This window comes from Pteropus medius, unplaced genomic scaffold (genome assembly GCF_902729225.1).
Source record: "Pteropus medius unplaced genomic scaffold, Ma_sr-lr_union100, whole genome shotgun sequence".
NCBI lineage: Eukaryota > Metazoa > Chordata > Mammalia > Chiroptera > Pteropodidae > Pteropus > Pteropus medius.
This window is the reverse complement of record NW_024353908.1, coordinates 4,680,359-4,700,756: the sequence shown is the minus strand read 5'-3', so window position 1 is coordinate 4,700,756 and position 20,398 is coordinate 4,680,359. Positions and strand designations below refer to the sequence as shown.

The window sequence follows — 20,398 nt, the reverse complement described above, 5'->3', positions numbered from 1 at the left end:
GTAATACCCCTTACCTCTGGTCAGACTTCTGAAGATGCAAAAGTCCTGCCATATACTATCTCACCATTCTCATGAAAACCTATAATACAGGAACCGTATGATATCCATTTTATGTGAAAAGGTCAACTGTACTTTGGAGTGTGAGAGATGGGAGTTTGAATCCAATCGTTGCTACTGACCTACAAAGTAGATGAGTCATGAAAATTCATTTTGTTATCTCCTCATCTGTAAAGCAGAAGCAATCATTTGCCTCATAGTGGGTATTTTTTGAGAGGGTGTCAATTTTTAAATTCATTTTCTCTGATTCCAGAGCACTGGTGTTAATATCTGATCCAATGATGGCAAGCAACTGGTCCATAAGTGTCTAGCCTAGCAAAATCGTCTCCTTTCACAGTTGTTAGGGGATTCATGTGAGATCACTTGGCTGGTGAATAAAAGAGCTGGGATGTGATTCTCTCCTCCAGAGCTTAGTTTTCTATTTTAGGAAGCTTCTTCATTTACTGGTTACAGGCTCAGGTGAGTTGGAGATAACCGCGAAACAAAGACCAGAACTAGTCATGACAAAGGAGGTGTTGGAAATACTGTAAAGAGGTTACCGGTCACAAACTGGGAGGTATGTACTGAGACCTCAGAACATGGTTTGACAAAGGAAGAGAAAATGAGGGATGGGCTGGTCCTGGTAACAGGATGGCTGAGAAATAGAGCAAATATTTACAGTGAACTTATGATAGGTTTGGCGCTTTCCATATTATCCTGTAATCCTTAATTAAAACCAAGCTACAAAGGAGACATCATTATGCCCACTTAACAGATGAAGAGACTATGGCTCTGAGAGTTAAAATTATGCAATATTGCATAGCTAGTAAGGGGAGAAGTGGGACTTGAATGACTCAAAAACAAGGTTTTTCTCCTTGTTTTGAGTCATTCAAGTCCCAAGCTGGAGACCAGACTGAGGGCTAGAACTAAGCCTAGAAGAACAAAGTGGCTGGTCTAGTTTTACTTCCTTGGAAAACATGTAACCAAGAGTCACAGAGTCATCAGTATGAATGGAACCTGAAATAATGCAAAAGTAAAGTTCTGATATTCTCTTTGCTTCTTATGAGAATTCACAGTGACAACCCCGACTGACTACATGAATGTGGAATTGCCCCTGAATCTGTCAGTAGCCACGACCAGGCCACAACCAGGCTGGTAGGATGAGGGATGGGACAACGGGCTCATCAATTCTCTTCAATTATTTCTCCTTGATCAAGGAGCTTCTTACACTCCTATTTCCATTGCTGAGAACAGAGAAAACCACAGAGAGGTGGACAGACTTATCTCCTCATCACCTTCCAACACATTACTGAGTACCAGGCAGTGGCCTAGTGGTCCTGAAGCTCTGGCCTCGACGGTACCCCACCTCTCCCAGCAACAGATAGTGTCTTAGATGTGTAGGGGAAACTTTAGAGTGATGGAGAGCATTTTGACCCTTATCATCAAAGGCACCGGACAATTTAGTATGGTAGTTCTGGAGAGAGACTGCCATGGGTTCTAATGCTGTCTGCACCGTCTCCTGACTGTACCTTTGGTAACAAAGGAAGAAGATATTGGGTTGTTTTGTTTTTTAAATCCAGGATAATCAGGCAGCCCCACTTTTAACTCTAGGTTACCAGATGTGTCACATCTACCAGCTAGGTCCTCACTCGGATATGAGAAGGAGTTTGATGTTTGTTAAATGAGTTCTCTAGGACCCACTGGGGTAATCTAAGGAGGAGTCTTCTCTGAGTGACAAGAACATGTAGGTTGGCCAACATGAGAGCTAATTGATATGAACCCTCAACCTATGTTTTTATGATATTTTGCTACTATTATCTCTGGAAAGAAAAGCTTTCGGTAGAGCCCCAGCCACCATGCCTTCAGAAAGGGCTCAGCTTGCACCCAAATATATCATGGTTTAATGACTTAATGAACTGGTTTTAAGATTCCTTTCAAAGTTTCCAATGTCCACAGTACCCAAAGTAAGGAATGGAACTCTTAGTGCTCACAGAGCACATGGCATGGAACCAGCAATCTTTGATTATTTGCTGAATTTAAAAACAGAGACACAGACTACAGGGAGCAGAGAAGAAGGGCTCCTTTCTCAGCCTAAAGGGGCAACGAGACTTCTAAAATAAGACGAGGTAGTTGGGCAGACAAAGCGGGGGAAAATATTTTAGCTGCTGTGAATAGCACGTGCAAACATTCACACAGGAGATAACAAGAGCCGTAACACTGGGGAACTGTGAAGGACCCAACAAAGCTGGGCAATTATAATTCATGGTATATCTTTTTTTCCTTTGAGATCAAAGTGTATTTCTTCTTTTCCCAATTTCATCTGTATTTCCTATCTCAAAATGTATGCGTCTCTTCATCTCTTCATTCTTCCTGTATAGGGCATGGTCTGTGTTTCTCATTCACATCATGTCCAGTATTTAACAATCTCTCCTAGCCTTGACCTCAGCGGGATCACACATACACACACAAATACACACTTTCCCCCCAAGTTTGCAGAGTTTGATGTTCTTTATTTCTATCCTGGCATGCTCTCAAACCTATGATTTTGATTCTTTCGACCCAGAGATTTGGACTCAATGGATGTGTGATGCACCTCAGTAATTTTTTGGACGGTGAATTCGACGTACGCCCAAGGGCTGGGAACCACTAGCATAATGTTAAAGAGCCTGGACTCAAGGAGTAGATACTTTGGTCACCAAAGGGGTTAAATAACATCCCATCCGAGAACGGAAGAGAATTCACTCCATACAGGGGCAAACTCACAAAGCATTAAGGACTTGTATGTTAATCCCTTAGGAGAGGAAACAGAACTCCAACAAAACCAGCACAGTCAAGGCCTCCAGTGGGCTTTCACATGTCATTCCCTCTTTGCAGCAAGGCTCCAGTCGCTGAACTGTGAGGTCCAGTCTTAGTGCACTTTCTCGAAGGCAGCTGAGCTGTGCTGGGGTGAAGGAGGCTCTTGTTAATTTTTATTCACTGTTCTTTTAAGAACTAAGTGTGTGTGGGGGGCGGGAGGCAGGAAGAACAACTAAAGTCCTGTCTAGTTTTATGAAACCGAATGTTATAGAGAAAGAGAAGGAAGCCACGGCTAAACAAAAAGTACTCCTCCATTAGGCAGATCATTCTCTGACAGAAAAACAAACGCATTCACGTGTAAGAGAGTGGAAGAAGCCACTCCACTAACTTAGTCATCTTACTATCCACGGCGTTGCATATGGGTTGGTACTTCCTTGACGTCTATGCCAGTCATTTCAACGTTCTATCAAATATCAGTTCATCAAATGCCAAAAAGAGTGCCCTGTATTTTATAGCCCCTTAACAAATATTTGATAAATTTATAAACAAATAAATGATGAATGAATGAATGTTTTCTTCTTCTCTCCCTCCCTTTGCATTTCATTTGCATTTCATGTGTGCATTTTCATTAAACTACAGGCTCTAAAAGATGAATTCCGTATTTTTCTTCTTCTCTCTCAATTTGTAGTACGTGGCACAGCATAACGGAAAAGGTAGCTAAGTATATGTTAAATTATAGCATCGCTGTAGGTAACATGCACACGCAATGACAAGAAAGGCATTTCTGTATTGCCACGGTAGGGGCTAAAATCTTATTGATGACAATTCAATGATGGAGTGACCTCACATGCAAAAAATGAGTTCATACAGATGTACTGTGATTAGTTTCTCAACTTGTGCATTTCAGCGTTTCGCAACACCTAAACTGGAGTGCTACTGTAATCATTTGACAATTACCAAGACTGGTTTCATGCCGGGGAATATTCACATTTATCACCTGTTTCAGAATGAAAACACTGGGAATGATCAGGCACAGTGTCGGTGCAGGTTCCTCCTGCCACTCTTCCTGAGAACCTGATACGGTGCCTGAATCTCAGTATGCGCTTCATAACACGTCTTTCGATGCAAAAATAAACAAATTTACCTAATCTATGCCACAACTAGGTGAAGAGATCCTATTATTAGTCTGTGTTTTATATAGGTGGGGAAACTGAGGTCCAGAAAGTTAAATAACCCACTCAGAATTAGGCACCTGTTACCTGGAACCAACATTTAACTATAATGCCTAGAAAGATTAAACTACATGTGAAAGACACACTAATTGCTCATTTTAGGGCAGGACCCCCAAGTTGGGTCTTGCACCTCTTTTTCTTGCATCTCACTAGTATGAAACACACCTTCCCAATCACCTCTCCTACTGGCTTTTTTTCTTCTCTCTGAAGAAACAGACGTGGCTAAAAAAATTTCCAAATTAAAACCTGGCAATGGTTTCTATATTCTTGTTTCCTAAACCTATAAATCAAAACTGTCTAAACAGGTCATAAATGTTCCTCGGCAATATAATGGGAAAAGTTCTGATTTATGGTGCCGGTAGAATAATTTTAAATAATTACATAAGAGTTTTGAAAAATGCAATTAACACCTTTGGAAGTTTTTTGAAATGAAAATGAATCTCTGGAGATGACTGTTCCCATACATAAAGATAGCCAGTTAAAAAATAAAAATAAAGCTACAAGATGCAACCATGTCTAAACGATCTTATGGAGACAGGATATAGGAACTTTTATTTACAATGAGAATTCACTAGCATGACATCAATACATGTTTTAACTCAGATGACTTATCGCACAATAACAGCACAATTAGCGCATGTCATTTCTGAACATCAAAATTAAATCACCAAATAAATATCTTGTTTCTATTCAGCCCCAGATGATGCCTCTCTCCCTCTGTACTGGTTTGACACATCCTACCATACTGTCCTTTAAACACTTCAAATCCTCCTACCTGCTCTTGCAAATCTGGCCAATGTTCTTTCCTTCCTCTTTCTCCTCATTTGTGATTCATCTCCTCCTTCAAAATCCAACCTTCTACAGATGAAGTCACTTCAAACATCCTTCCTTAACCCTAACTTCCCTGGGTACCAAAAAAGGCTTCTCATCTTTGAATTTTCTTCTTCAGTCTTACACCAAGGAACAGTAGTTACGGTTTTATTTGATGAACTAATTGTTCAAGCTCACTTATGCTAACAACCCTTCTTCTTTGTTCCTCACTCAATATTCTTCACGGTTGGCCCATCTTACCCATACCCTGTCCAAAGCCTTTATTTCCACTTTCGACATGAAGTAGCCTAACAAGGCCACCTCAGACTAAACTAACTTTTAAATTAAGTACGCATTGCTTAATGCTACCTGTTATTCATTTTTTCCCAGATTTATCTGGGATTAGAACACTAAGCAATACTGAAGCAGCACTTGACTTTCCTTTCCACAGGGATCTTTCGGATCCAATGGGAATTTGAAAAGTGTTACAACACTCCACAATTCATACGTAGAAATGGTCCAAGGTATCTCCCCAGACCTTTCAATCACCTGCACTTACACTCAGCGACTACATAAAGAGAAACTAAACTCTCAGTCACTATTTTGGCCATGAGAATGAAGAAAAAGTCTTAGAATCATAGAAACTTAGATCTGGCATAGATTTAGAGATCATTTTAATCCCACCCCCTCATTTTCCAGATAAGAAAACTCATGCCCAGGAAAGAAAAATGACTAGCCAAAGGTCATACATCTGAGTAGTTACTGGCAGAACCGACACCAGAACCCAAAACTTCTGACTCCTATTCTTTCCATTGCCTCATATAACCCGGCAGGGCAGATACACGAACCACAAAAACTACAATAATCAACCTCTAACACGACACTTTTTTCTGGTTAGGGGATATGTACAGAGACAGTAGTCTTTCTGTACTTGTTGGAATCAGCAGTGCTTTTTATTTTAACTGTAAATTATGAGTGAAAAATATACTGAATTATTAACTTACCAAAGGCACAGGATGCCAAGAATTAAGTCATCTTCCACTGCCGCTCGCTAAAATCCACGTAACTCTATTTGAGCTGAGCTGTCCAATAGGGTAGACACTAGTTACATGTGACTATGTTTAAATTAATTGTAATAGTTCTTCAGTCATATGCGTCAACCGTAGAAAATTCTATCAGACAATGTCGATTGTCTAGAACATATCATAAGTCTATGAAATGAGCATAATTTGAAAACCACTACAAAGATGAATTAAAAGTTTGAAATACAGACTTTTTTCCAGCAACATGGGACTTGCAGAAATATTCTAGGCCAACTGTATTTGGTTTCTGATGAGGAAACTGAGTCTTGGAAAATGTATTTCCATTGCTCTCCTAAGATTTACAAGCAGATAAGTCAGAGGGTTGAGATTAAATGTCAAGTTGTACCAACTCTTATGGAGTTGATTTTTTTTACTAAACTTGCTGACTGGCTTTATACTAACAATTTGGCACACTTGACTCTCTTCAAGAGGATGAGGAATAAGCTGTCTATACAGCATCTATTTACTCCATCATCTTCTAAAAGGAAAACGGAGGTACGACAATTTACTCCTTACTTATTCTGCACCTACGTGGTTTTAATAGATCCAATTCTAACCAGGGGAATCTGGAGGTGGGCACGTGGCCCAATCTCAGCCATTCAGCAGATTCCCATCCCCTTGTCCACAGCGATTAGTTCAGGCATTGATGGTTCAAATCATTCTGTCAAATTCAGACTGGTTGGAATTACTGGGTGAGGTGCTCTCTCTTCTGCAGGATTTGTACAACTATAAGTATGTGAATCGGGGGCTCTCAGAGACCATCTTGCCTCAGGAAAGGGAGGATCTGACAAAGAATAAAGCTAACACCAAAAAGCAGCTGAATAAAAAATGTAGCAAGGCCAAGTTCTGATGATATTATTTGAGTGCCCAGTCCCCTCTGTGTCTGAGGCCAGGCTAACCCTTGAACTTTGAAGTTCTGTGAACCAACAGACTTTTCACCCACTCACCAGCCAGTCTAAGTTGGGTTTTGACATTTGCATGTGGAAAGGTTCTGATTAATACAGGTAACTCTTTCCACAAGGAAATTAGGAAGTAGTTATATATTAATACTGCCAATCAACCTTGAAAAGTATAGCAAGAGGGAAACACCAATTACAAAGCACATGATGGCAGTTGCAAATCTTGGTTCATATAATGCCATTCTGGGAGGGATTCCCCAAGTCAACCCAATTATACGTAAACTGTCCCAGCCACGCATCAATCACTAGGTTTCAATTCAGCACACGTGCATTTTTCTTTCGATCACCCAAATTTACAAGTTTCTTATCAGGTAGGCTTGCAACATCACTTTAAAAATTGATAAAGTGTCTTCTACTCATAGCCCTGGGAATTTCTTTAAGATATTTTCATCATCTAAAAAAAAAAAAAAAAATTTCCCCCGAGGTCTCATGATGAAAGACTAGACTTCTTGGTCCAATGGGTTTCCACTCAAAATTCTTTTACTGTCCTTTTCCACAAACGCTGCACTGGTTCCTCACTCTTGGGTCTATTTCTCCCTTTTTCCTGAATTTGACATTAAAGTTTCTCTTTTTTATTCTAGGTCCAATTTCCCAAACTGTGACCATCATAACATCATAAAGTCTGACAATAAATAATTTACAAAATCGGCTAGCAAGTATTTTATTGTAATCCATATGTTTTAGGGAAATACATTCTGTCTTCTGGTGGCCTATTTTACAATGTCCACTGTGTAAACTATGCTGATTGAAATCATCTTCCGAGACCAGGACATTTTGACAGGAGAGGTTTTCAACAGATTAACCTCTCCTTAAATAATGGTAATCTTTTAAAAGGCTTTGATTTCTCCTTCATAAAATAAGTTTTAAAAATTAATTATTTTTAAAAAATATGGATTTGTACATGAAAAGCTGTTCTCCATTAGTGCCTGTTTATTTTATTAAATGATCTTGTAAAAATCCACTCGTTTCTATGCTGTTGTGCTTTCTGTTCAGCTTGTCAACAGCTCAGAGCTACTTTTTTTCCTTCTATTTAATTTTTTTACTTCACCTTATTAATATTCGGCATCCCCAAATTTCATTTATTCTCCTATTATCATGAAATTCTAGCCAAAAATTAGTGAGGTTCTGTGGCTTTATATTTTTAATAATGATTATTAAAATTAACTTGGTATTTTAAAGTCATCATAAACAATTCCATCAAGTTCTCATAACATTATTGGTATCTTTTGTTATGTGTCACATGCTGGTGTCTCTGGTTGGATGTTTTATGTTCCACTTCTCATTTGGTCCTTACTTTAAGTTTGTAAGGTGGGTATCATTTATAGCCATTTAATAGACATACAAAAAAGTAAAAAGTTAAATATGTTGCCTAAGGTCACAATGGCAGGTCCGGATTCAGACATGGTTCCCTGCGTCCCTAAAGCCTGGACTAATTCTCTTGACTACATGGCCAACAATTCTAGAATTTGAACTAAAAATATCAGATTGAAATCTTTCATAATTGTTTTGACACCTGAAAGCAGTGTCTCATGTTGCAGTTGGCCTCTCCCATCTTTTGTCATTTGGCAAAGGGGCACAAAGGGAGCTCTGTCCTCTCTGATTGTACCCCTCCAGTACTAGTTAGTTTATCCATCCAGGATTGCTAGTTAATTCCATATTAAATAGATCTGTGAGCCTTGCCGAAAAAAAAATCTAATTCTCTGTTATGAGACAAGGCAATATATACCAATGTCATTATTATGCAATTACTGAGAAAAAAGTGTGTGTGTGGGGCTGGGGGGCGGGGGGACTCATTTAACAAATGTCATGCTAACTTTATCCTTGGAGAATCTGGAATAGTTGTTCCCTTTTCTAACTGCCAGTGTCTCTGGCTGGTCCGGAGATAAGGGCTGCAATCCCAGGCTAAAGAAACCATCTCCAATCTCTCCAAGTCAGTCAATGACCGGCAAGGATTGAAATTCGGAGTTCTGTCTGGCCAGACGCTTTTCAAGAATGCCTCTCTTCCAAACCGTGAGAGACATCTAATGTGACCCTGCGCTGCAAACTTCTGCAGAGCAAAGTAGAAAACCAATTTAGGTAAAATTAAAAGCTATTTGTTTGATCCATCACTTGCTTCCACTGCATCCTACTTTCAATTGTAACACATTCAGCTGGAATTGCAGGCTAACTCTCCGTCTGGCACTGGGGCATAGATTCTATCTATGCAGAACCATGGAGCATGAACATTAAAGAAAAATAATGACTTCGTAAGTACCGGATACCCTACGCAAACATAAGCTACATGTGTGTTCACAGATGGAAACTAACGGCTGTTTACCCTGAAGGCCCCATAAGGAAAATGCAGTCACCTTTACAGTAAAATGCAACTTACTATACAACATGCAACAAAGTGAGATGAACGAGAGCAGAAATGAATTTCAACAAAGAGCTCTCAGAAGACCTTTGGGAGCGTCCAGGCCATTGGAGAATGGCGCAGGCTTCATGCAGCTGAACTGAACGACTGATGAGAGCTTAAGAGCAAGGTAGCAAAGAGCTGCAGGCTCAATTCTTCGCTGGGTGAGTCTTGGGATAGAGATCATGTAAATCGTACTGTGTTTCATTCTGGAAGCGAGCTTAGCAAAGTGAGAAACCTAATATTGGTTATTTGAACAAAAGAAACAATACAGGTGTTGTCTGGCATAGGGCTATGCAACATATTAAAGTCAATGTAAACACAATCAGGCCTCGCCAGAGCTATTCTGACCATTTCCCGGATGCAACAAATATGGGCATGCATTCCTTGTCAGTGCATCACAAAACGACAACAAAAGCCATCCAAAGTTTCCTGTTGAGAGATGCCAGCAGGTACTGACAAAAGCTTAATAGTGTCTTTCTGAGACTTCTGTGGTTTAGCACTTTGTCAAAACAGGATACTATTTAAATTAAAATTTTACTGATTCAAGTTCAGAAAAACCCTGCTTTGCTGTTTTTTATAGCCAAATTCGTGGGTGGGGAAACTTTGACCTTTATTTTTTCTTTTTTTTATGGTACCGTATGTGGGTCTGAGAAGGTACTATATTTAGCAATCTAGTTTTGAGAACTAAGGTGTCTAAGCAAGATGACTATCACTTTCTATGAATTACTGTACATGTGAAATCATGGGCTTGTTACATTATGCAAAAGCAACTCAAGTGAAACAAACACAAATACTGTTTGCATACATGGTTTTGTAAAAATCTCTGTGGGGAGAAAAAGGGGAAATACACATAGAATCGCCACAGCATAATGTGCTTCCCATGTGAATCTTGTTCAGCACGCACAAGTATTTCTTTTGAGAAGAGGGCTAAGCTGGACTATAAGACTGTGGTCAAGAGAGCAAAACAAATTTCAATCCACAAGCAGTACGGTGGTGAGAGAACCTTGGTGCTGGGAAACGGATGGAGCCTCAATGAAGCGTGGAAGCACAGAGAGTTAGTTTCTGTCTGAGGGCTTTTCCACCTGCTGTTCCCCCACTCTGAAATATTCTTCCCCTAGATACTTTCGAGACTCAATCCCTCACTCAATCGAGGTTTCTACTCAAAGGTCACTTCCCCAGGAAGGTCTTCCCTACCCAGCCAATCTAACATGAGAATCTCATCACTACTGTCTATATATTAACCAGCGTTGCTTTCTTATTAGCTTTCATTATCACTTGACATCTGCCTGGTCTGCTGCTCACCTTAGGCCCCGGTAGAGTGTCTGGGCCAATGCAGCCACCAATAATTTGTCAGATAATGAACAGGGAATCTCATGAACAGTCTATTCAAGTCTCTGAAGAGACCTGATCTTTTAACCTTCTGTGTGACTACTGAACTGGACGCAGCAGTGACAAAACCACTCCAAAACTGTCAAAGATTGAAACACTGGAGAAGCAGTTCGACGGAAATACTAAACTACTTATTTAACCTTACAATCACTTTGTGATTATCTTCTAAGGTCTCACAGCTTTGAGAAAATGGAATCTCTCAATGTTCAAGGGGGAAAGACTGGAGAAAATTTGGAGAATTCGAGAATCTAGTTCATCAAAGATCTTGGTGCAAGTCATCTCTTCTTTTGTCAATATCTCCTTCTTATCGGTCACAGAAAAATCTTTTAGTGAGGTGAACAATACTTTGGCCAATGACCATGAACCAACAGTGTACCAGTGCTCAGGCCACATGTTTGCCTTTAACTTTGTTTTTCTGTTCAACACAGCTGAGAGATTGTGACATTATAAGATGCTACACTGGCTCACTCATGCAGTGACTCTTAGTAGGGCTAATGAGGAGGTTGGTATTGGTGGAACCCAATCTCCTTTTTTTTTTTTTTTTTTTTTTTATGATTATATATGTCGTTTAGTCTTCGTTTATTGGTCTGCGTGACCAATAAATATGACAGATAGAATAGTATATGATTTCTAAAGCTAGGTCAGAAAAGACTTGGATCACTCTAGTGAAAGCCAGCTGCCATCTTATGAGATTCTCAAACAACCTATGGAGAGGTCCTCACCATGAAGAACTGAGGCCTTCTGCTGAAAACCTTGTGAGCAAGCCATCTGGGGAGTGGATCCTCTAGTTCCAGTCAAGCCCTGCCTCACATGTTAACTGCAATTTCATGAGACTATGAGCCAGAACCACCCAGCTAACTTACTTCCATATTTCTCCATATTTCTGGCCTGCAGAAAATGTGTGAAACAATAAAAGTTAACGCTGTTGCTTTAAGACACTAAGTTTTGGAGTAACTAATAGGGTATCCGAACCTCGTAAGAGAAAACGGGTCTCATTTGGTACTTTCCTCCTGCAGGAACACAGACCTCCAGCCCCATCCTTGCCACATGGGAGCAACCACTGCACAGAGACTTAATTAATTAAGAAAGCTGAGGCCCAATTTTCACATGGGTAACCAGTTAAAGAAGACATCAAATATACAATCAGGATGCACAGAACTCCAAGAATCCACAATTCCAAAATCCCTGGGCTCCAGTTGGCTTGTCACAGAACACTGATGCCCTTCTGACTCTTAGGTAGACTGTTAATGAAGCTTTGGGCCACCTAGAGGGATTGATAGCAGACTGAATCAGTCCGGTTCAGACTGACAGCAGACTGATCAAGCAGGTAACTGAAATGAGTATAGCAGTTTCTTTGAAGTCCACGGCAAAGTGGAAAGGAGCACATTTCTGAGCTCCAGAAAACTGTTGCTATATAGGAATGTTCTTTGAGCTTCTACAAAAAAAAAAAAAAAAAAAAAAAAAAAAAATTTTAGGATAAATTGGAAAAGAAATTTTAACTGGAAAATTCCAGATGTTTTAACCTTTGCAACTAATTCCACAAAATGTGAAAAACTGTGTGCAAAAGAGTTTAGCCAGTAGACCATCAGTTTACAATCCCTAGTGGAGAATCAATTTCTTGCTTCCCTCATTCTTCTCCCATGCTAATGTAAATCTCAAAATTCCTATTTTCAGTAAATTTCATTTCCTAAGCTTCTTTCACCTTTTCTTAGAAAATTCCACACTTTTTAACAAAACATTACTGCCTTGCTTATGTCAAAGTTGTCATTATGGCTTTTAGAAAACATTTTCCCCTTTTTTCATAAATGCAGTAAATAATGTGATAATACAGAAGTGAAAGAACAAGTCTCCTGCAGGTGTGAAGAGAACCACCCTTGGGAGAAAGGGGAACAGGGCAATGAAGAATAACAAATTACTTAGTCCCCAAGAGAAACAAGTTAACTCCAACTAGAAGACCTCATCAAAAGACAACTTTAAAATCCAAGCTTCTCTTCCCAACACATCAAGGCCCAAGAAAAGTAAAAATTACAAGGAAATAAGAGTACTCCCTGGTCCTCTTTGCACACTGGTAACTATAAAGACAGATGAAAATAACTGCACAAATTCCTCCTGAGAGTGGACAGGTGGGGCAGGTGTGAGAAGCACAGTTATGAAAAGGATTTGGAAGCAAAAAATAAAGTTCAAAGATTTGGCTTTTACAAAAGCCAACAGAGAGTGCCAGTCTCTGCCCCTGAGAGAGAAGGAAAGAACAAGGACCCTGATGGGACCCCAGCGCGGTATCAATGGAAACTCAAGGTCACGGTCCTCCCCCTCAGACTGAAGGAAGGAGGCGGCTGGTCTATGGGACCAAAGTGAACCTTCGATAGAAGGAAACTTTCAGAGGAAATGATTTAAGCTTTTTGGTGAGAAGGGTCTTTTTCAAATGCTCTTTTGAAGTTCTTATTTCCATCTTAAGTTTACACAAACAAAAATAATCATGTTTTCAAAGGGTCTTGCGGTTCACTGTGGGGGAGGGAGTTTGGCTTGGTTTTCTTCAACGAAGCTTCCAGGTCTTTGGAGTTTTTCCTTATTTGGAGGGAAAATGGAAGCCCCCAGGCACTAGATGTCCCAGATTACTGCTATAGTGTCCTGTAATGACAGCAATGCAGTAAAAGAAGGATGTAGAAGATGTAATAAGTGGCAAGGAGTTAGAGAGATGCACTCTGGAGATGTATGAAGAAGCCACATTAAAAGAGACTAGATCTTTCGTCAGGAGAAAATATTTACCGAAATGTTTTAAAAGCAAAAGAACATTCTAGAATAGCATTGTCCAACAGGACTTTCTATAATGAAAATGTCCTCTCTTTGCATTGTCCAAAATGGTAGCCACTAGCCACATGTGGCTACTTAAATTTAAATTATTTAAAGTAAATAGAACTTAAAAATTCAGTTCCTCAACTGCACTAGTCACATTTCAAGTACTCGGTTCCTTTATGTTCCCATTGTTCCTCATATTCACACCTATTAGTGCATTTTCTACTTCATATTTTAATTCTCTCTCTGCAGTTTCAATTCTGACATAAGGACTAAGAAATATTCAATTCTGTACTCCAGTATTAAGCAGGGTCTAGTACACAATAGTTAAATAAGAAATGCTAATATGAATGGATGCATGAATAGATGGGTAAATTAAATGAATCACTTAACCCTTTAGTCCACTCTCACATTTACTTTCTAGAGGCCTTGCTGTCAGACAGAATTGCTATGTCATTTCCACCAAATTCTAATACGAAATGAATCCTAGATCTTGATGAATATAATTATATTAATAAAGATAAAAAAGAGGCAGATCTTGATGATGATGATGATGATGATAAACATCAATACTCTTCTCATGAGAACACTATAGTCTTGGCTCCCAAAGACTTTGTTCTCTATCAGTTTCCCTCGAGACCCTGCCTTGCTTTTTTCCAACATTAGGTAAAAAAATTATCTTCTTGTTTCATCTATTTTTCTCTATAAAATGAGTAAGCCGTTAGATGTCCAAGCTTCTCCTCCCAAAGATGTCCTGAATTCAAACCTAAACTTCTAAACCAGAAATCAGGAAACTTTTTTCTGTAAAAGGCTGGATAGTAAGTATTTTAGGGTTTTGCAGGATATGTAACTACTCAAATCTATTGAAAGCGGCCACAACCAACAAAACAGATGACTGGCTCTATTCCAATAAAACTTTATTTGTGGACACTAAAATGTTCATTTTGTATAATTTTCATGTTTCACGAACTATGATTCTTCTTTGGATTTTTTTTTTTTTCAACCATTTAAAAATGTATATGGCTTGCAGGTCCTGCAAAAACAGGCTGTGGTATTCGGCCCATGGGCCTTTTTTTGCCAAACTTTGTTCTAAGGCCTGTTCTCAGCTCACACGCTTCATACACAAGTTAAAGGTCCTGGAGTCATGGAGATGGAAACTAACCCCTCTTTCTAGACAATGAAATATTCAAGAGTTCTACAATCCAGCAGCTCCAAGGGCCAACGGGAGCCAAACCAAGGAAGCATTGGTTTCAAAGGGGGTAGTGATGAATGCTGGAGGTGAGAGCAATCCTTATCCATCCACCCTGATAGCAGCTCCAGCTGTTGTCACCATCAGCTGAGCAGACAGATGAAGGCTCAGCTGGTCTCAGAATCCTTTTATAAACCAGTTTTGTCCAGACTTCTATTAGTCAAAATCCTGATCTACATAAGGGTTTCTGCAAGCCTGTTAATTATCCCTTTGATCTGCAGTTATATTATCTTCAATTAAGCATTAATATATTGTGCATGAACTGACACCATGTCATGCAAAATGGTAAGGCTCCTGGAATACATTCCAAAGCCAGTATTCTAAATAGAGCTGTGTAGGCAGTGAAATATTTATCTTCAAATTCATCTGTGTACATTTTTTAAATTACTGCTCTCTAAATTTGCTTTGAAATGTCTGACCTGCTGTTCATAAGTCAAAAAATATAATCTCTCTTTTGTAGAATTCCAATTGGTAAATTGTGTTAAAAAATAAAAAGTCAGATTGGCTACTTGCTGTTAGATGGTGGGTATTCAGGCCTCACGTAGCTGGTGTTACCTTAAAAAATAATTGCCCTAAATGCCTTGTGGACTTCATGGACCATGCTGCTATAAAACTGTTTTGCCTTCATCAATTAACAGTCCAAAAATTCCCAAACAGTTGCAGAATGATGAGGCTTCTATTTTTAAAAAGTCAAGTAAGACTCGGATATGGAAATACAGGTAAAGAGGTGTTAGACATCCAGTTTGTCTTTCTGGTTCCACACTGGTAATTTTTTTTTCTTCCCATATTTTGTAAAATGAGCAGAGCAGATATTTGTTTATAAAACGGTGACAGAAGAAAGGCCCTGGATATATACAGACTCTCCATTTTAAGTAACTTTCAAGTTCCTGAATGAGGTATGCTCTAAACTCCTAGAAACCAGGTGCGACTCTGAGATGTGGGCCAATTTCAACACTTACCTGAAAGGCATCCAAATGATTCTGGTAGAAAATCAAGTTAGTGATCTTGTGAGACTTACAGTATTTCCAATTTTGGGCTGGCCTGGAAATATCGTAAAAATGGGCACATATCATAAAAAATGTGGTCTCTAGGTCCATTAAAAGCAGAAATGCACAATTATGTAGAGAAAAGGAGATAAGCTGCATATTTTAAACCCCAGCTAGACCTTCACTATGACACCAACTGATTATCCTTCTTTATCTTCACTCCCTGGACTTCTCAAGTGGACTTCAAGGTTAATAGGGTGGGTGACCTACCCAATTCTTACATAGTACATTCGGTGCTACCTCCTGGGCAAATTACCCAAGGCCGAAAGCCAAGATTCCTGATCAAGGATTCCCTAACATCACTCACAGTGGTTCAGATAAATCTGAGAGTTTATTTCTACTACTGTAGGAAGAGGCTGGGGAACAAAGAAATGAGGGTAAACAGAATGAAAGAGACCCTGAGATTTCAAGTTGGAAAGAAACTTAGCTGTCACCTTGACAAGTGGTGTTCAGCTATAGGAGTACCTAAAAAAGCACTTATGAAGGCTTCTCAACATACCCGTGCTTAGGCCGTAGCCCAGGATAGAGTTCAGCAGATAGAGTTCAGGAATCTACCTATGATTTTAAAAAGCTCTGAGACCTAGATCTTGATGATGATAAAAATTATATTAATTCCGATGTGCCTCCAGGGTTGAGAACCAGGAACTAATTTTTTTGTAGATAAGAAACTGAGGCTTACAGAGGTAAGTCACTTCACCGAAATAGACATGCCTGGATTCAAAATGCAAGTAATGGAGGAAAACTCATTAGCATATGAGGAAGTATTGCAGGAGGGCTCCACGGGGGAGGAGTCACACTACCTCTGGATCCAAGGGGGAGCCATTCACACCACAGACATCCTCGATCTCCTTAACTATCTATATAAAGTATCTACATATGTATAAGATACTTTTTTTGGCAAATGACAGTAAAGTGCTTTAATGTAATAAAGTAAGGTCTATTATGAAACTACTCTGACAAACTAGAATAAGATGTCTTGACAGAGTGTTTTCCTCAATTTCACACGAGCACGAGGTGAAGGCTAGCTAAGGCCCTGCCAGCTAAGTCCATTTTCCTGAATCTCAAAAAATTACTGCTTTCATCATTACACCTACCACAATGTATAGAAAGATGTCAGACTAGACCAAGAAGAAAGGAAGGAAAGCTGGGTGTTGGGTGGCTCTTCTGTGCAAATTCAAAAGAGGTACCTCTTTCCCCAAGCAGACACTGCCCCAGTCCCATGCCAGGGTGCAGGGCTTGGTAAATGACGGCGAGATTTCAGTCCTCACTAGCCCCTTATTTAGGCAACTTCGTACAATGAATACCCTGCAGGATCACATCCAGTCTTCTAAAGCAGAGGTCAGAAAACCATAGCCCAAATCTGGTCCACAGTCTGTGTTTGTATGGCCCTTGACTTAAGAATTGTTTTTATTTTTTTGAACAGTAGAGGAAAAAAAAAAATCAAAAGAAGAGTATTTCGTGATGTGAAAATCACATGAAATTCAAATTTCAGTGTCCACAAATGAATTTCTATTGAAATATGGCATATTCAGTCATCGATGTATTGTCCGTTGTTGCTCTTGCATGACAACAGCAGAGCAAATATTGCCACAGAGAGATGAGTGGCTTGCAGGACCAAAAATATTCACTGTCTGGCCCTTTACTTCTGGTAAGTTTGCTTACAGAAGTTTGCTGACCCCTGGTCTAAAGGAAGAAAAGAGTTAACTATTAAGCCAAATTCCTTTTGTAGATTTAATGAAAAATTCCAAGCAAATATGGCAGGTGAAATAGTTTCTTTATATATACAAACTTGAAACTGAGAAAACGGTGGAGGAAGGTCAACTTCATTACCTAGCCACCTTGACAGTACCTTTAAATGTCATCAATCAGTATGTGCCTTGCATGACTTGCAAGGGCTCATTATAAATTACAGCACACGGGCCCCTGACACGATCCAGGGACTGTAACAGGACTCTGGTGACGTAATGTGATAAAGGAGATTTCTCTGTACAGCTCTATATGGCACAGAGCTGGAGAATTTCCAAGAAATTTAATTTCCAGAGTGCCACCTTTGACTACTCAAGATAATTCCACCAAAGCACCGGGTATCCTTGAAGAAAACTTTATCTTTTCTAGAAATGCTTGTCATTGGGTGTCGTCCTCGAAAACATAAATTTGTAGCTATTTTCTCCAACGAGACAGACTAAATCCAGGATGTAGATTTTCCAATTAGACTCTTTTTAAACATCTGTTGGTAGGCTGCATTTAACATTAGTTATTTGAGCAAAGCGCAATTTGATTAGAGTGTCTGAAACCAAGCCAAAGTCTGCAAAATAATAGCTCAATTAAATTCTGTTTTGCTTTCATTTGTCTTGGATTTTCCTGAGTGTGATACTGTTGCAAATAATCAAGTAAACCAATTCCTTTCAAAATGAGAGATTTAGGTATATTTTCCATCTTCCCTCCGAATTTATTTAATAATCTACTCCATCTTTACTATGCTTCATTGAACTTTAATCTTGACACCAAATACATTCTGTATTTTGTTTAGTCTCCTTAAATTTTCTATACTTATAAATTAAAGTCCTGTGTCATTAATATTACACCTTAAACAGATTAGCAAATGTACAAGGCAAACACAGAGCATTTAGGCATCAAACCACACTGCAGGAGTTTTCTGATTTTCACTCCATACTTGACAAGATTCATTTCATCAGCCCAATGAAAGATGTAGGCAGGAATGACATTAGATTATTTTAATGCTGTGTCTGTTCTTGAAGTGTTCCAGTCTGTAGCCTCTTCAACTAAAGTTGAAGTATCAATTTTCCTTTCTTTTTCGCTCAGATGTTTGACTTACTCTTCATTCATTCATTCATCCATTCATTCATTCATATATCACTCCCTCATGCACTAACTCATTGAAAGAAACGAGGATGCAGGATGCCACAGCTTCAAGAATCAGATTAAGGAATAGTTACTTGGCTATTAAAACAACTTAGCATTAATTCATAAAATTCTAGGAAAACCAAGACAAAAGCGAACCCAGGATGGAATTTGTACAACAGTACGACCCTCATTTATGCCAAAATTGACATATTTAGGAAAATCGTGCTTGTCAAGATAATGCATAGTAGCAGGGAGGATGACAGCAACTAACATTTATTAAATCTTTGTTGTGTGCCAGGCACCATTCTAAGCTTCTTACATGTGATTACATCAGCTAGTCTTCATCACAACTTAGGACAGGCACTGTGATCATCCCCATTTTACAGATGAGGAGCCTAATGTCTTCCCACCAAGTGTGGTTAACCACCAATTGACTACGAGCAAAAGGATAGTCCCTGTTATGCTGCTGAAACATACATTTGAATAGTGGCTGATATCAAGTGAATTAACATATAACTTGGCATTTAATAGGTAGTCGTTTTCCTTGTAAAAGAAATGTATATAATTATGAGAAGAGCTAACTTTTCTGAGAATTTACTATGTCCCAGGCACTGTGCAAGCACTTTTCACACATTAATCATTTAACCTTCCTTCGGGTAGATGAGGTAATTAGCCACATTCTCTAGATGAGAAAACAAAAATACAGAGAGGTTAAGCTACTTTTCCAAGGTCACACAGGAGTATGGGTAATGTAAGGACTTACATCTGACAGCCCGACACCAGAGGCCACACTATTTATCATGATGTGCCTCCTCTCACAATATTCTGATACACAAATCTCCGAAACTCTCAACCACTTTGCTGAGTTTGCATGGGGACCCAGTGTACAAGATTCTGTGCCTTTAAGGACAAATCGCTCCTAATTTTTGACCATAAAGAGGTATAGTTTCATGATAAGAATGCAATTTGCTCAGTCTCAGATAAGGATATAGGGAAAAACACAATGTACATGTTGAATTTTAGATAATATTTCAATGGTTACCACAAGATCTATCAGGCTTCCCCCAAAAAATCCCAAGTACTTCTCTACTCTGGTATGCGATTAGCACAGCCCATTTCAGATAAACCTGTCAAGCCTGGCAAACAGAAGGCACACATACCACCACTCCCAACTCCAGTGCCCATGGCAGACATGGCTCTTCAGGCATGGCCGCAGTACAGAGGCCATGCCAATTGCAGAATCCTTCAAACAGCACCCGAGGCAGAGCCACTTTCGACTTACATCAAATGAAACCTCTTTGCTCTGTCTACTCTATGTGGTTTGCACTCTTAATTCTGTTTCTGGAATAAATAACAATCTCTTTATGCTATCAAATAAAGAACAAAAGCAGACAATTTCCTCAACATCTTATTAAAAGCAGCTTCATTAGGTCTGATGAAGCAGCTCTTCCGCGTGTAAACCAGGGAGAGCCTGGCCTGTGGGTCCTATGGCCAGAGGAGATCAGAAGGAACCCTGCAGGCTGCAGCAATAGGCACCAATGAAAAATGAAGCATGAGAGAGCATAGCAGAGAATTTAGATAGGAGAAAATATAACATATCACGTGGCTTTTGGTTACCTTCTGAAGAAAGCAGACAGAGATCTAATTCTCTCGGAATTAAACTCAAACACAATTTAGTCACCAGGATCTCCCATCTAAATGACAGGGGATAGAACAAGCAATATTTACAATTCTGAATCTGGGGCA

The 20,398-nt window shown here is 39.4% G+C and overlaps 1 protein-coding gene across 8 annotated transcripts in view; it reads right to left on the bottom strand.

Annotated features, from left to right (window-relative positions):
- FOXP1 (forkhead box P1) overlaps nt 1-20,398 on the bottom strand; it is a 361,699-nt gene that overhangs the window by 105,515 nt on the left and 235,786 nt on the right. Inside the window, exon 1 of one of the 8 annotated variants that reach the window (XM_039851683.1) lies at nt 15,701-15,930. The exons of the other annotated variants lie outside the window; for them this stretch is intronic. Coding sequence (XP_039707617.1) covers nt 15,701-15,886 — 186 coding nt within the window. The 5' untranslated portion in view covers nt 15,887-15,930. Of the gene's footprint in view, nt 1-15,700; nt 15,931-20,398 lie in introns of those variants that run through there. 8 annotated transcript variants of the gene reach the window in all.